Genomic DNA, 15,419 nt, shown 5'->3' on the forward strand with positions numbered 1-15,419 from the left:
CTGGGATGGTCCCCCACCTGTTTTCTGCTTGGCAGATTCCAATTTCTGCCCCCAAACCTGACTCAGACATCATCTTTCCTTAATCTTGCCAAACGTCATTAACTACTCTTATCTATGCTACCCATCTACTTTGTACACATCTATCACTTCACATAAAAACGTTTGTCTTTGGACAGTGTATGGGCTATAGTAGATGTTCAATAAATAAAAATAAGCTATATAATATCTCACTATAATAACCTTTCCTTTTCCAAAAAGGACAAGGCATCAGTCAATATAAATCTCATCCTTATTTCTCAACCACACGCTATGCGAGCATTTGTCATTTCCAATAACTCTCCAATGTTCTGCTAGTTTCCATATACCTACCACCTCAGCCAGGTCTCTCTGCCAGTCCTCTCACATGCAAACAGCAGAGGTCAAGAAATATTCATGGCTAATACTTTCCATCAACTGGCCTAATTCTACACTGTTAATTTAAAGGGAAACTTTTCTGTTAAATTCTGGGCTCCAGGACCATTTATAGAACTATTTGAATTCTAATCTTTTGGTAACTTGAATTTGCATTTGAAGTACAGAACTCTTCATAAAATTAAAGCAGGATAAGAATAATCTGATTTAGTTCATCTTTTCAAGTTTCCAGAGGAGTCTTTCACCAGATTATAGTCTGAGATGGTAGTAATGAAGCCGAGGTCAGGGATTCAGTTCTCTGTCTGGTCCAATTAGCATCCTTCTTTCCCAAAGACCTCGTTTTCCAACCCCTTTAATCACTGCCAAGTCTCCTGCAAGTGAATGCAGTTGTAAAAAGAGTATCCAAAAGATAGAGCATAGGAAGATTCTGTGAAATTCACTTTTACTTATGGAAAAGAAACTGATGGTTTATGTGCTGTGGTGTGTGTATGCCACGCACACGGGCATGGCACAGTCATATTTTTGTATAGGCACAAATATATGCATCTGTCTAGCTAGCTATGATACGATTTGAAAAGCATTCACCGTTTTAGTTAGATGGAAGGGTTATGTTACTTAAACATTGGTATTTAAGATACATTATCACATTTATTATCATATTAAGGCCATATGTTTAAAATTTGGGCTAGAAATTCCATAATACGGATTGCATTACCTCAGGGTCACCCTACCACCTAATGCTCACTGCTCAGCTGTATTTTGTTATGGTTTTAATAGAGCAATAATGTGTTTCTACATGTCTTAGTCTGGTATTAGATGACATGTGGGCTAATTTTGGTGAGTTGAGCAGACTGGTAGGGGGTTACACAAACCAGAGCAATTTGCTTTCCCAACAGCAAGAGAATATGTGAAGAATTATAGCTGATAGTCCAGGCCTGCCTCTCTCTAGCTCGTTCACTCTCCTTCTCGCGTGCACTCTCTTCTTTTCTCCTCTCTTTCCTCTCACTTGGTCTTTGTTCATTCCTTCTCATTACTCCTTTATTTAAAACGAGCTGTGGTTTTACTACCCCCATGTGTGTTCTCAAACTTCTTCCAGGATCAACCTTTAATAATAACTTAAATTTTTTTTTTTAATTTTAGCAGAAGTCTTCCTGACAGGGCTTCTGAACTGATGCAATTAGAAGAAGCCAGGACAGAAAACTGATAGTCTTCCTCATTTTGAACATCATAATCGATGCAATTTAGATAAGGTAGATATATATGCAAGAAAGAAAAGTCTAGGTGGAACCATGCCAGCAATTCATCTGTTTGCATTAATAGGTTCCAGCACTGGTACTACAGGCACGGAAAGCCTGAGCGCCACTGCACTTAGCGAGCACATGAGCTTAAAAATAAACGTTGACAACGTAGATCTCTTTGTCCTTTCAGGAATGGAAAACATTATGTACTTCAAAGCATACTAAGCCTGATTTTAAAATATAGTTGAATACTGTTTCTGTGGCAATTGGGAGGGTCTTTTGAGTGCATACAGTGCATTGATGCTTCATGTGTCCATAGATAGTTCTGAGCCACAAACGCATGAGAATAAATGACGCTGGCAATTTTGATAGCCTCATTCATAAGGGAAGAGACTTCTGACTTCTATGTTTGTTCGAACAACGGGGATATAGCTCCACACTTTACTCAGCGAATTTCTTCCTATCCCCAAAAGAGAGAATTTGAGTAGAGGTTTCACTTGCACACAGCAACATTTGTTCATTTTTAGCACTTCTGGACAGGAAATTGATCTAGAGGGTAACATTTGCACAAAAAGGGAAACAGTATGGGACGATGGCTTGTTAGTACAAGTGACTCTGTTTTGGAAATTACGGACAAGAAAGCTTGGAGGAAGAACGGCATTAAAGATCAAAAGCATGATGACTCCTGATGAAAACATCCCCAAATGATGAACCCACGAGCAAAGAGAAACTTCTTCTGTAAGTATCTTTGCAATTTCCAAATATCTTATTTGCTTTCAAAAAATCTGGAGGATGCTGAATATATTTCAAAGGAAGAATTTGACGTATGCAGTCTTCATTATAGACAAGTCTATAATTAAATCCATTGGGTGGTTCCCACAGAGGACTAGTTACTGAATTTTTTTCCACGACTTTGCAACACTGATATAAGTTTCACTTTAGCTTGGGCATGTTTTATCCAATAGGTGTGTTATGTCAAGCTTTCATTGTGCGATATATTATTCTGATAATGCATGATCCATTCCAATGCATTAGAATTCTTGTAATTTAAAGTATATTGACATCGCTGTGGTTAATCTTGCAATTAATTTGTCCATATCTAGGTTCATATAAACTGTTTATAACTTGCTTAGAGTGTAAACTGTTTCCTAATTCAGTTTTTCCATACAGTAGGGAAAAGATGGGTAAAATGCTAAAAATGAGGGAAAAGGGTATATCATGGGAACTAAAACCTAGGAGCTTTTTTACATTTCCATAGTTGATTTAGTAGATTGTTTTGCTTAAAAATTATTTACATGTCTCTATATAAGACTTCCCACCCCATAGTGAGAATGTGGTGTTGGAAGTATGAATTGAGCTTAATAAAGGCATAACCCTCTGTATGTATTAAATATAGTGAAATCTGTCTTCAGTGTATGATATGAAGTACTTATTTAACAGAAAAAGATTGAATGTTGAGTAATTGCTAGTACTGTGCAATGGGACAAATATCCTGATTGCACATGAATCATTTTACAATAAGATTTTACTCTATGAATTTATCCATAAGTGTCTTCAAATTCTGTTTAACAAAGAACTGTGTACTAATGGAGTTACTCTATATTAAAAAAACACTTTTCTAATGAGTTTCAACCTTGGTTTTTTTCCTTTTGGAATACGAAAGAAGCTTGTTGTATATTTGAAGGAGTAGCTCAAAGTTTTGGGGGAAATTCAGCCTATAAAATAAATAGATGCCTTCTTACTTCCAATACATATGTAATGCCCAGGTGTTAGTATGTGGCACTGGGGTGCAGAATTAGCATTTGGGGGATCCCCTTCACAGAGGGTTCATGGGTAGATCAAGATATCAGCCAAGTGATCTGCTAAGGGGGATTGCTTTTCAGGTGGAAGGGGCATGAAGATACGCTATGAGGCCAGTGGATACAGAGGCTTTTGGAATCAATTGATGTATCTGAAGTGACAGATACATGGAGAAAGAACTGGGATGGGAGGAAGATGATGGAGAGAAAAACACGCTCACTCTGGGTGCATCCGCACTATATGATAGGAGCTAGCACTGTTCTCTCACTTTTTATTCATTTGTTTATTTTTTCTGGACCACTTTGTAAAGCTTGTGATGAAACTGAAAAAGGAGGAAACAGGAATATGGTACATGTGATTTTATTCTGTCAGATGTATTGGTGGGAAACCACTGGATAGGAACTGACAGAAACTGTAACTAAGCAACAACTATCAGCAAGATAAAATGCTTTGGGATAATTACACAAAACATTTAAATGGATAATCTTAAATTATCCCATTAACTGGTAAGGTCCTGCTGAAAGTTATGTTTCAGAGGCAGACCTGTCAGGGTAGTGCTAATTAAAATAAGATATGCCATAAGAATGATTCGGAAGTTCTTTTAAGAATCAGAAGGTTGGTTGATAGCTTCGGCATGAGCACTCTCTTCAAGCTAAAGTCATCTGGATTTATTATACAGAATTCTGGGACTTCAATCAAGAAATGATGCAACATTAGAGAAGTCCCAAGGTTTGCTTTTTAAAGAAAGGAGAGACATTTTATTATAAATAATAGAGCTAATATATGGTAACAATGGTTTAGATTGTGAAGGGTAATCTTAAAAAGGAAAAATATGGATTTGGGCTCCTAACATGTACTTATTGATGACTAATGATAACAATAGTTTTTATGGCACCTTATGATTTTTTATGATTAGTTTTACAATATTGGGAAATCTACATCGAGGGTAGTTCATAGATTTTTGCATCACAAGGAATAAGTTCTTCACCACCGTTGGTGTCATGTATGTAGATTGTGGGGGGCTAGGGGGACTGGGGGTGTCAGCAGTGAGGATAAGGCAAGTATTGTGAGACAGATTGTACATTGGAATCCCAGATTCCTCACTTGTAAAGTGTATGCTTCTTTTTTTTCCAAAGGTCTTAAAATCTAAGTCTCTGGTTCATTATATATCGAATGGACTTACTAATTCTTCTGTCTTAGATTTGCTGTAAAGACCAAATGAGATGAGTCATGTCCACTGTCAGACACACAATGTTTGTGAGAAGATGATCACTTCTAGGTGATTTAACTTTGAGATTCTAATAATTCTGGCTGTGTAACACAACTTAAGTTTCTCAATTGTTCTGAATGCTTCCCAAATACGTAGCTCAGTAGAAATATTTATTTCCCACTTGATAAGCTTCTAATTATAAAGCAAAGCTACAATAAATACAGGTGAAGAATTAATAAAGTAATTAGGATGAATAAATTAAATCTAATGATGGTGGTAATTTTTAAAGATGCCTTAGATGTCCTCACCAGCACACACTACCCATTGCCCTTGTATTGCCTCCAACTCGTGCGCATCCAGTACGTTTTTTGACAGTGGGGTTGTCAGCAGTACATTGCCAGGCATTACTTATGAGGTGCCTCTGGGTAAACTTGAATTTGCAATCTTTCCATTAACAGCTGAGCACATTAATTCTTTGCTCCACCCAGTAACTCCTTAGATACCTTTAAACAGTTGACTTGTTTCCATTGCAGGGCAACCCCAGCTATTACGGGTTAAAATGACTTCATAAAGCTTTCTTAACTGTACTCATTATAGAAGCTGATGCCAGCACCAATGGGTGGGCTGGGATTGCCAACATTTATGCTGGTTGCTGTAAAGTCAGTTCCCATTAATGATGACCCCTTGTGAGCTGAAGAAAACTGCTCTGTAGAGATTTCAAGGCTGTGACCTTTCTTCTAATTTTTTATTTTATTTCTTTATTTTAACAGTTAATAATTCCCATATCATAAAATTCAACAGTTCAATTATATTAAGAAGGGTTGCACAATTATTACCACAATCAATTTTAGAACATTTTATTCTTTTTTTTAGATATAAATCATTTTACTGGGGGCTTTTACAGCTCTTGTAACAATCCATACACAATTGTATCAAGCAAATTTATATATATGTTGCCATCATCAATTTCAAAATAGTTTCTTTCTGTTTAAGCCCTTGGTATCAGCTCCTCTTTTCTTTTCCTCCCTCTCCCCACCCTCCCACCCTCATGGACCCCTGTTAAATTATAAATTATTTTCATATCTTACACTGCCCGCTGTCTCCTTTCGTTCACGTTACTGTTGTTTGTCCCCCTGGGGTGGGGTGTGTGTGTTATACATTATTGTAATTGATTCCCCATTTCTACCCCTTCCCTCCCACCCCCTGGCCTTCACCCTACCCTCATGGTATCGCCACTCCCACTGCTGTTCTTGAGGAGCTTATCAGCCCTGGATTCCATGTGTCGAGAGCTCATGTCTGTACCAGTACACATGTTCCAGTCTAGCCAGATTTGTAAGGTAGACCTGGGGTCATGATAGGGGGGGGGGGTGGACAGGAAGCATGAAAGAATTAAAGGAATGTTGTGTGTTCCATCAGTGTTGTGCTGACCAGGGCTGTGTCATTCTTTCCTTGTGACCCTTCTGTGAGGGCATAGCCAATTGTCTACACATAAGCTTTGAGTCTCCACTCCTCCCCTCATCATTTGTAGCGATATACAAATCTTCTGTTGCCAGATACTTTATCCCGTCAACAATTGGTGATCACACAGGCTGGTATGCTTCTTCCAGGTGGGCTTTGTTGCTTCCCTGCCAGATCCCCCCAGAGACAATGGCCTCATTGTTTTCTCCTCATGCTCAGTTATTCTACGTATCTTATATGGATAGACATGAGAAAAAGAAATAAAAAAGAGATAGGAAAACACACACACACACACACACACACACACTGCCAAATCCCCCCAGAGACAATGGCCTCATTGTTTTCTCCTCATGCTCAGTTATTCTATGTATCTTATATGGATAGACATGAGAAAAAGAAATAAAAAAGAGAAAGGAAAACACACACAGACACACATACACAATAGTTCCAGGTCTGTCTGTTGACCCTTCTGAAAGTTTTCCAATCCAGTCTGGTGAAGTGCCCTGCCCTGCCCTGCCCACTGAGTCCAAGGTCTATTTTGGGGATTCCTTGGGTACTTCATTGGTTTTCTCCCCTTGTGGTTCAGCTGTGCTCCCTTCCTGTTTTGCTCCAGTGGGTGTGGGGTGGGGAGCAGGAGGTTGGGGTGGTCAGATCAGGGGCAATTCCCACTCTGTGTTTTCAGTGCTGTTTCCTGTAGCTCTGTGGGTCAGTGAGGGATGTCATGTCTCATGGTGGAGCCAGCCCTGCGGTCTTCTCTGTGCATTGGCTGCTCTGAGCAGGAATGTCGTCCATCCCTGAGGCTTGGTAGGCCAGGTTGCCATTTCTCTCTCTCTCTCTCTCTCTCTCTCTCTCCCTTCCTCCCTCTTAGTTTGCTCCTGTGTGGTCTGGGCACTCCCACCACTCTCCCGGCCTATTTCTTCAATGCTGTCCTCTGAAGTGCATTCTTCCGGGGATGGGGTCAACATAGCTGGGGCTGGAGCTGGCCCCACAGCCCTTTCTGTGAGTTCACTGCTTCATGCTGGTATGTTGCCCTTGAGTCTTGGCACCCCAAGTTGAGGTCTGGTACCTTGCTCGCTTTCCTGTGGAGACATGAACAGTACCTGCCCCGTGTGTGCATTAGTTCCCTGTTTTCCCACTTTACATGTCCTCCCTCCCCTTCTGTCCCCTCCTTTTTAGTTGGCTGCCATATGCATCCCTGGGTTAGGTATGACCCTTGCTATGGTTCCTGGACCTCTTCCTGGGTATTTATGCACTTGGTGGCTTTTCCTCTATGCCCCTTGTGCTTTTTAAGCTTACCTCAGTGGACTCATGTTGTACTTGTCCTTTTGTGCATGACTTACTTTGCTTTGCATAATTTCATCCAAGTCTTCCCATGTATCTATGTGCTTCATGAGTTTATAGCTGCTTTTTTAGGAATACATAGTACTCCATTGTATGTATATACCAGAAATTTTCTAATCTGTCGGTTGATGGAAATTTAGGCTGTTTCCAATTCTTTGCAATTGTGACCTGTGCTGCAATGAACATTGGAGCACAGACGTGTGGTCATGCTTGCTTCTTCCTTCTGGATATATACCCAGCAGGGGGATTGCGGGCCATATAGTAGTTCAATTTCCATTTGTTTTAGGTATCGCCATATCGATTTCCAGATTTGACTGCACAAACCTACAGGACTGCCAGCAGTGCTTGAGAATTCCTGTGACCACATCCCCTCCAACACTTGTTCCTTTCTTTTTTTTTGAATTGGGCTATCTTTGAGGGTGTTTGGTAGTATCTCATAGTTTTAATTTGCATTTCCCTTATGGCTAATGATCGTGAACATTTTCTCATGTGTTTGTTGGCCATTTGGATTTCTGCCCTTGTGAAACTTCTGCTCAGGTCTTTTGCCCTTCACCTCAATGGGTTATTTGTTTTTACTTCTAGTGTGCTAGCTTAGTACTGTAGATTTTAGTAATAAGGCCTTTGTCTGATGTGTCATTGCTAAAGATGTTTTCCCAGTCTGTGAGCTTTCTTATTACTTTCCTGGTGAAATCTTTCAATATACACAGGTGTTTTATCTTCTGTACGTCCCATTTGTCAATTTGTGCTTCCTCTGTGTTTGTGTCCTTCATTACTTCCAATAGTTTATGTATTCCCTGCACCAAAGTTCTTATGTTTGTCCCAATTCCCTCATTGGTGGTCCTAATAGTTTGGGGTTTTACTTCAAGGTTCATGATCCACCTTGAATTTATTCTTGTGTGTGGAATGATGAAATAAGGGTATTGCTTCATTTCCTGCAGGTAGATATGCATTTTTTTTCTAGCACCACTTGTTGAAGAGGCCATCTGCTTCCCATTTGATTTTTGTGGGGTCTTTCTGTATACTGCTTATTTCATTTCTGGGTTTTCAGTTATTTTCCACTGGTCTGAATATTTGTCATTATACGAGTACTATGCTGTTTTGACCACTGTGGCTGTGTAGTAGAAGCTAAAGTCAGATAAAGCAAGCCCCCCAACTTTTTCCTTCTTCTTGAGGAGTTCTCTGCTAATTCTGGGCTGCTTCCCTCTCCATATGAAGTTGGTAGTCAGTTTTTCCAATTTTTAGAAGAAGGACATTGGTATTTGTATTGAAATGGCATTAAACTTGTATAGTGCCTTGGACAAGACTGACATCTTAACTATATTAAGTCTTCTGATCCATCAGCATAGGATAACCTTCCATTTATGGAGGTCACTCTTGGTTTCTTTTAATTGTGTTTTATAGTTTTCATCGTACAAATATTTTGGGGTTTGTGTGTGTGTGTGTGTGTGTGTGTGTGATAGTTACATAATCTGTTGTCAATTTGAGAGTCTTAAGAGAGAAGGGGTGGAGTTTAGGCTGTCAAGCAGGTCGCAGCTTGATGAACTCATTTGGAGATGCTAAGGAGATAAATGATTCAAAATGGCCACTATCAGTTTATTTTAGCTCATTAATGTCTTAGATATTGATCCTTATACATTTCAATTAATTTTTGGCTTTCAAGTTTTCTAGATTCGTGCTTTGTATCTTCCATTTGATGCTCCAAATGGATGTTTGCAGTTGTTTCTTCTCATTTTTAATGTCACATCAGCAAATGAAGTTCATAGAAACTTTATTCTATTCAAATCATTAAGTTTGACTCTACAGTGAGAAGGCACCTCTGCCCCAAGTATAGTTTGAGTTCCTTCCAATTGGAGGCCTTCATTAGCAGGCAGTATTTTATTATTGTTTATAATATCAGGCAGTATTTTATTATTGTTTATAAAGTTTCTCTGGCCAACTTTTAAGAATTATATTGTCAAGTCAATTATATTGTCAATTATATTCTTCTTCTCGTCTGTCTTAGTTTGAAAGCTCTTCTGAAACCTGTCCACCACAGGTGACCTTGGTGGTACTTGAAATTTTGCTATCATAGCTTCCAGTATCACAGCAACCTGCAAGTAAACATTATATGCTGAACTGACAGACAAATGGTGGATATATACCAGTCACTTCAAGAAATTACAGGAAACCTTGTGGTATCGCTGTGGTGTACTTGCTGCTAACTACAACATCAGTAGTTGGAAACCACCACCTTCTACTCCTGTCAAGAGTTACAGTATTTGAAACCCATAGGGCCAGTTCTAAACCCAGTCCTATGGGATCACTATGAGTCAGAATCAACTTGATGATGGTGAGTTTGGGGTTTTATATTTATTCATTTATTTGTTTTATAAAAGTAACAAGGCCACAAATATGTTCCTTTCTATCTCCCTGGCTGCAAGGAAGGTAACTGGACAACTGGATTTTTTAATACTGTGAAATCATCCTGCGATCTTGAGATTTACTAGACCCACTATTGACTCTGGCTGTTGTTATGATGTGCCACTGAGTCAGTTACAACTCATAGTAACCCTATAGACAAAGAAGAAGACATCTCTTGGTTCTGGCTCATCTTCATAATTATTGTTGGCTCACATTACTGAATATGATGGCATAAAAATTAAGTCACACAGGGCCAGTTGGGGAGGTGTAGGTTTAAAATAATAGGGATGAGGTCAAGGATGGGTCAATGAGGGAGCACATGACCAATCCATAGGGAGCCTTTCTTGGCTCATCCTCAGGTTATTCTGTGGAAGCAAAGGCCCTATATGGCTACATATACTCATTTTCCAAATATATTGGAGATCCGGATTTCATTATTATTTTAAAATGACTTATTATAAATTAGGTGAAGGTTTACATTGAATGTCATCAAGTTTGCATTCAATAGTCCAAACCAATAATCAACCCCCCAGTAGTTCACTCACCATCTGCTCCCTAGTCCCTCTACCCAACCTACTTCCACCAAACCCCCCACAATGAACCACCATTCTCTTTTCTATACCAGTGAACAATTCAGCCCACTGGACTGTTTCACCTGTCAGCAGTCCAGCCCATTGCCCTCTTCCTTTACTCTACCCTCCCATACTTTGACCACTAACAACATCTAGTCTCATTGGTATGAGGGTCTTCATCTTGGTTTTTACCCTCTTATACCAATGGTCTCATAATATTATCCTTTTGTGATTAGGTAATTTCCCCAGCATAATATTCTCGAGGTCCATGGATGTCATCAACTGCTTTGTGGTTTTTGTCACTGTCTTTTAGCAGCACCATAATTTTCCATCCTGCTATGTACCAAGGTTTTGTCATCCATTCTTTACTAATGCACATTTATGTGGTTTCCTTCTTCTTGCTATTGTTAATATGCAACAATGAATATGAGTATTCATATGTCTGTTCATGTTATGACTTTTACTTCTTGAGAATAGACATATGAGGGGGTACCTAGCCCCTCAAAACCTGTAACTTTTTTTTCAAAGCTATGTATTTAAATTTTTTTACAAAACAACCTTGTCACCTTCAAAGTACTCTCCATTACACTTAATACATTTTTCAAATCTGCGATTCTATTCTTGGAAACATTTTTCAAACTCATCTGTTTGGATGGCTAACAGCACTTCCTTGTTTTCTTCTTCACCTCTTCAATGCCATCAAATCAACATACTTTCATGTCCTTCTTCATTGCAGAAACAAAAAGAGGTCATATGGAGCCAAAGTCAGGTGAGTAAGGTCCAGCAAGAGAGTTATGCTGGGTTTTTTTGGCCAAAAACTGGCACACTGAGATGCCGGTGTGAGCACGTACATTGTCGTGGTGGCAAAGCCAGTCCCCTGTCTGCCACAAATCAGGCCTTTTTGGTCATACAGTGTTATGCAATCTTTTCATAGAACCTCTATGCAATCTTTTCAGAACCTCTAAATCCATGGTTCTCAACCTTCCTAATGCCACAATGCTTTAATACAGTTCCTCATGTAGTGACACCCAACCATAAAATTATTTTTGTTGCTACTTCATAACTGTAAATTTGCTACTGTGATGAATTGTAATGTAAATATCGGATATGCAGGATGTAATTTTGTTGTTACAAATTGAACATAATTAAACATAATTAAAGCATAGTGATTAATCACAAAACAATATGTAATTATATTGTGAAAGATCTATGTGTTTTCTGATAGTCTTAGGCAACCCCTGTGAAAGGGTTGTTTGACCCCCAAAGGGGTCATGACCCACAATTTGAGAACTGCTGCTCTAAATAGAAAACTTGATAAACAGTCTGATCTGGTGGAACAAACTTCAAATGCACAATATTTCCCCTAATATATATATAAAAGAGAATTTTCTCAAACTGTGATTTCATTTGATGAGCTTTTGGGGGGCACGGTGATCATGGCATCTTCCACTGGCTTGATTTGATGTTTGCTTTTGGGGTCAGAAGAAAAAATTGCATGTTTCCACTCAAAGCTCTTTTTCCTGATCAGTCAGGATCTGAGGCACAAATTGTGCAGTGGCCCTTCTCATTACCAAATCTGTTAAAGTTTGCCGAACTGATAGTCCAGAAAACTTCCCCATCTCTTCAACGGTCACATAATTGATCTTTAAGCATAACTGCACAAATTTTGTCTACATTTTATCCGTTCAGGAAGTTGATGGATGTACAGAACAAGTTTTGTTATCAATCAACATTTCACCTTTTTTGAAATGAGAAAGCCACTCGTAAACTTGAATATTTCCCATAGCACTGTCCCGGTAAGCTGTGTTCAACATCACAACAATTTCTGCGGCATTTTTCCTAGCAGGAAACAAAATTTCATAGTTTCATGCTGTTCTCTTAAATTGGCCATCACACACACACACACACACACACACACAAAACGAGGTTAGGGTGAACCTGCTTTTACGAAAAAATCAGTGACTAGAGAGAATCTTCCTAGGTGATGCCACTGGGTGCAATAACTCAGATTGAGTTGCTCCATGCTCATCTAGTGGGAAAACTGTGTACTATGAAAGCTCCGCCCAGTGGAGCTCTTTTCCTTTGGGGAGGGGGTTACCTCCTTGGATACCAGCAGAAAGATGGCTAGATGATATGGAATTTTTATTCCCTGTTGCTTGATGTAATGCCACAATGCTTTCCACAGTGATTGTACATATTGACAATCCCATCAGCAGTGTCAGAAAATTCCATATTCTCTGCAGCCCCTTCACCATCTGTTATTTTCTGTTTATTTGTTTGTTTTAACTTTGTTGTCAATGTCAGTGAAAGGTGGTATCTCATTATTGTTTTCATCTGGATATACCAGATGGCTAGTGATTATATTTCTTCATATGCTCACTGGCTATTTGGATGTCACCTTGGTAAACTTGGTCATGTCCTTTGCTTATGTTTTAATTGGGCTATTCATCTTTTTCTTTTTGATATATTAAAAGTTTCTATACATTTAGAAATTAATCCTTTATTTGTAGTGTTGTTGCCCCAAAACTGTCTCCTTTTTCATAGGTTCTCTTTTGGCTTTGCTGATGTATTCTTCTGATGCACATAGTGCTTTATGTTTAGTAGGTTTCCTTCATTATATTTGATAATGTGTCTCTAAGTCTTGAAATAGGACCCTTAAGTTTGTCTGTATTTTTTCATTGATTATCTTTATTGCTCTGAGATTTACATTTAGATCTTTGACCATGTTGAGTTCGTTTTTGCTCATGGGTTGAAGCATATGTCCTGTTTCAATCTTCTACAGATAGAGATTCAATTTTGACAGCATCATTTGTTGAAGAAGCTTTCTTTCCCATTTAATGTACTTTGGTCCTTTTTGTAAAAAAATCTGTTATTGATAGGTGGATGAATTTATCTCTAGGTTTTAGGAGAAAATACCTGAATTTCAAACTTTTGCCAAATTATTATAAAATGAATTAATAAATGACTCCATGTGGAGTCTAAATTAAATTAATTTATAGACTAGATCTGGCTTGTGAACTCTTAGTATGGAAGCACTATTAGAAATATTAGCAAAATAGTTCAATCAATGTCATTGAGATATATTCACCCAATGGATTACTATAGACTATCGAGAATCATCAACTTACAACTACATAAAAAAATGGTACTGACTGAGCTTAGCAAGATTTAAAAGACTGTAGATATCCACATCTATAAATTCCCCAACAAGGCAAAGCTCCTCTGTGCAGTTTAAAGTCCACATGATGGCTACTCCTGAGAAAACTGAATGGCAAAGAGGAGGAAGGTGGAAGTAGTTTGGAGGCTGCTTAAACTCTGTTTCTTGATTTGGATACTGGTCACATATCTTAGTATGTGAAATTTTCTGATAAATGTCATACTTTGATATAAATTAAAATAAGAAGTTTGATCACTAAGTGACAAAAGAATAGTTTTGGCTATAATGATATGTTGTCAGTTCAAACTCATGGTGAACTTAGGTATTGTGATAGGTAGGTTTATTGTGTCAGTCTGGCACATAGGAACATGTGGGATTAATCAGGTTGCAGTTTGATTGCTACGAGATAAATGTTTCTGCAAGGCCTGCCCCCATCTCTCTTGCTCTCTGGTGATTGGACCAGCATGTGGCTGCTTCAATATTTCTCTGCCTCAACTTGTAAGCTACCCTACCCAAGGGACAGCCAACCTGCGGATTGTGTCGCTAGAGCCTGAGTTTCCTTTGAGACTTGCTTTGCCATGCTGCTGGTATATACATTGCTTGAGCTTGAGGCTGTTGGATCCTGTCATCTTGCATTGCTTGAAATTGATAGTCCACCCAGGCCTGGTTTGCTAAGCTCCTGAGCTGCTGTTGGTGACCTACCCTGCTGTTTGCTGCCTTTGGGTGGACTGTCTGTACTGCCCTAAGGAAAATTCAGCTGTATGATTCCTTGACCTTGGACCCAGCAGCCCTCATAAGTTGAAGGCCTTCTAGTATATTAACTGTTCCACAGAAGTGAGTTGAACTGAGTCCTCTGTACAGACTAATTTGCTGTATATTCCTTCATGCTTTATCTATCTATCTATCTATCTAGCTATCTAATCATCTATCTATCTATCTATCTATCTATCTATCTATCTATCTATCTATCATCTATCTATCTAATCATAAGTGTCCTCATTTTTTTTCTCTAGAGAACCCTGTCTAGCACAGGTATAATACAAAAAATATTCCCCAGCCATTTTCATGATTCTGGGTATGGTTGAGTTCGTTTTTTGGCAATTGTGTCTATCCACCTGAGGTAGTTAGTTTATTGTGCCAACCTGGCCGATAAACACATGGGGAGTTAATTGAAGGGCAGAGGGATAAATGGCTCAGTGAGCCTCGCCTTTCGAGTTCTCAAGTCTCTTGCTTTCTGATGGTTGGACCAGGATGCAGCTGCCTTAGCCATTTCCCTGATTTTGCTGGCAAGGTTGACTTCCTGCAAGACATCCCTGAGGAGAAGCCACATGGATCTACCCCGATGCAGCCCTGGGTGCTGGAACACCTGTGTGGAGGCACCTGCCAGTGCTGAGATGTTAACACATTTACTGACTCAGCTTTCCTCCTGCAGTCGGCATCATTGCATGTGTTTTGTGAGATGGAGGAGGACTTTGTGAATTAGTGTTGGACATATGGATTAATGTTGGACTTGGGGGCTTGGGCAGCCCTAGGTTGGGATGTTTTCTGGATATGTGCTTAACCTTTATAACCTTTATATAAAACTCTCTCTTATACATGAGTTTTTGTGGATTTGTTTCTCTAAAGCACCCAGACTAGCACCATCTTATCGAGGGTCTCCATTGTTTGCATTGGCCTTTGATTTTCCCAAATTTAGGGGATTGTATGCAAGTGTGTGTGTGTGTGTATAGTGATTGACACAAATCAGAAACATTTGCTCAAAATCTGATTGTGTCCATCTATCTCATTGAGAGACCCCTTTGTTTTCATTGGCCTTCTACCTTAGCTAACTT

General features: G+C 39.1%; 1 protein-coding gene across 2 annotated transcripts in view; it reads left to right on the top strand.

Annotated features, from left to right (window-relative positions):
• The first annotated feature begins 1,915 nt into the window (after nt 1–1,915).
• KCNK2 (potassium two pore domain channel subfamily K member 2) overlaps nt 1,916–15,419 on the top strand; it is a 247,703-nt gene continuing 234,199 nt past the window's right edge. For both annotated transcript variants that reach the window (XM_004699895.4, XM_045298085.1), the window contains exon 1: nt 1,916–2,387. In XM_004699895.4, the coding sequence (XP_004699952.1) occupies nt 2,354–2,387 (34 nt within the window). In that variant the 5' untranslated portion in view covers nt 1,916–2,353. The remainder of the gene's footprint in view (nt 2,388–15,419) is intronic.

The sequence above is a fragment of the Echinops telfairi genome, unplaced genomic scaffold (assembly GCF_000313985.2).
Source record: "Echinops telfairi isolate 266 unplaced genomic scaffold, ASM31398v2 ScPeMD7_7424;HRSCAF=8462, whole genome shotgun sequence".
In the NCBI taxonomy this organism is placed as follows: domain Eukaryota; kingdom Metazoa; phylum Chordata; class Mammalia; order Afrosoricida; family Tenrecidae; genus Echinops; species Echinops telfairi.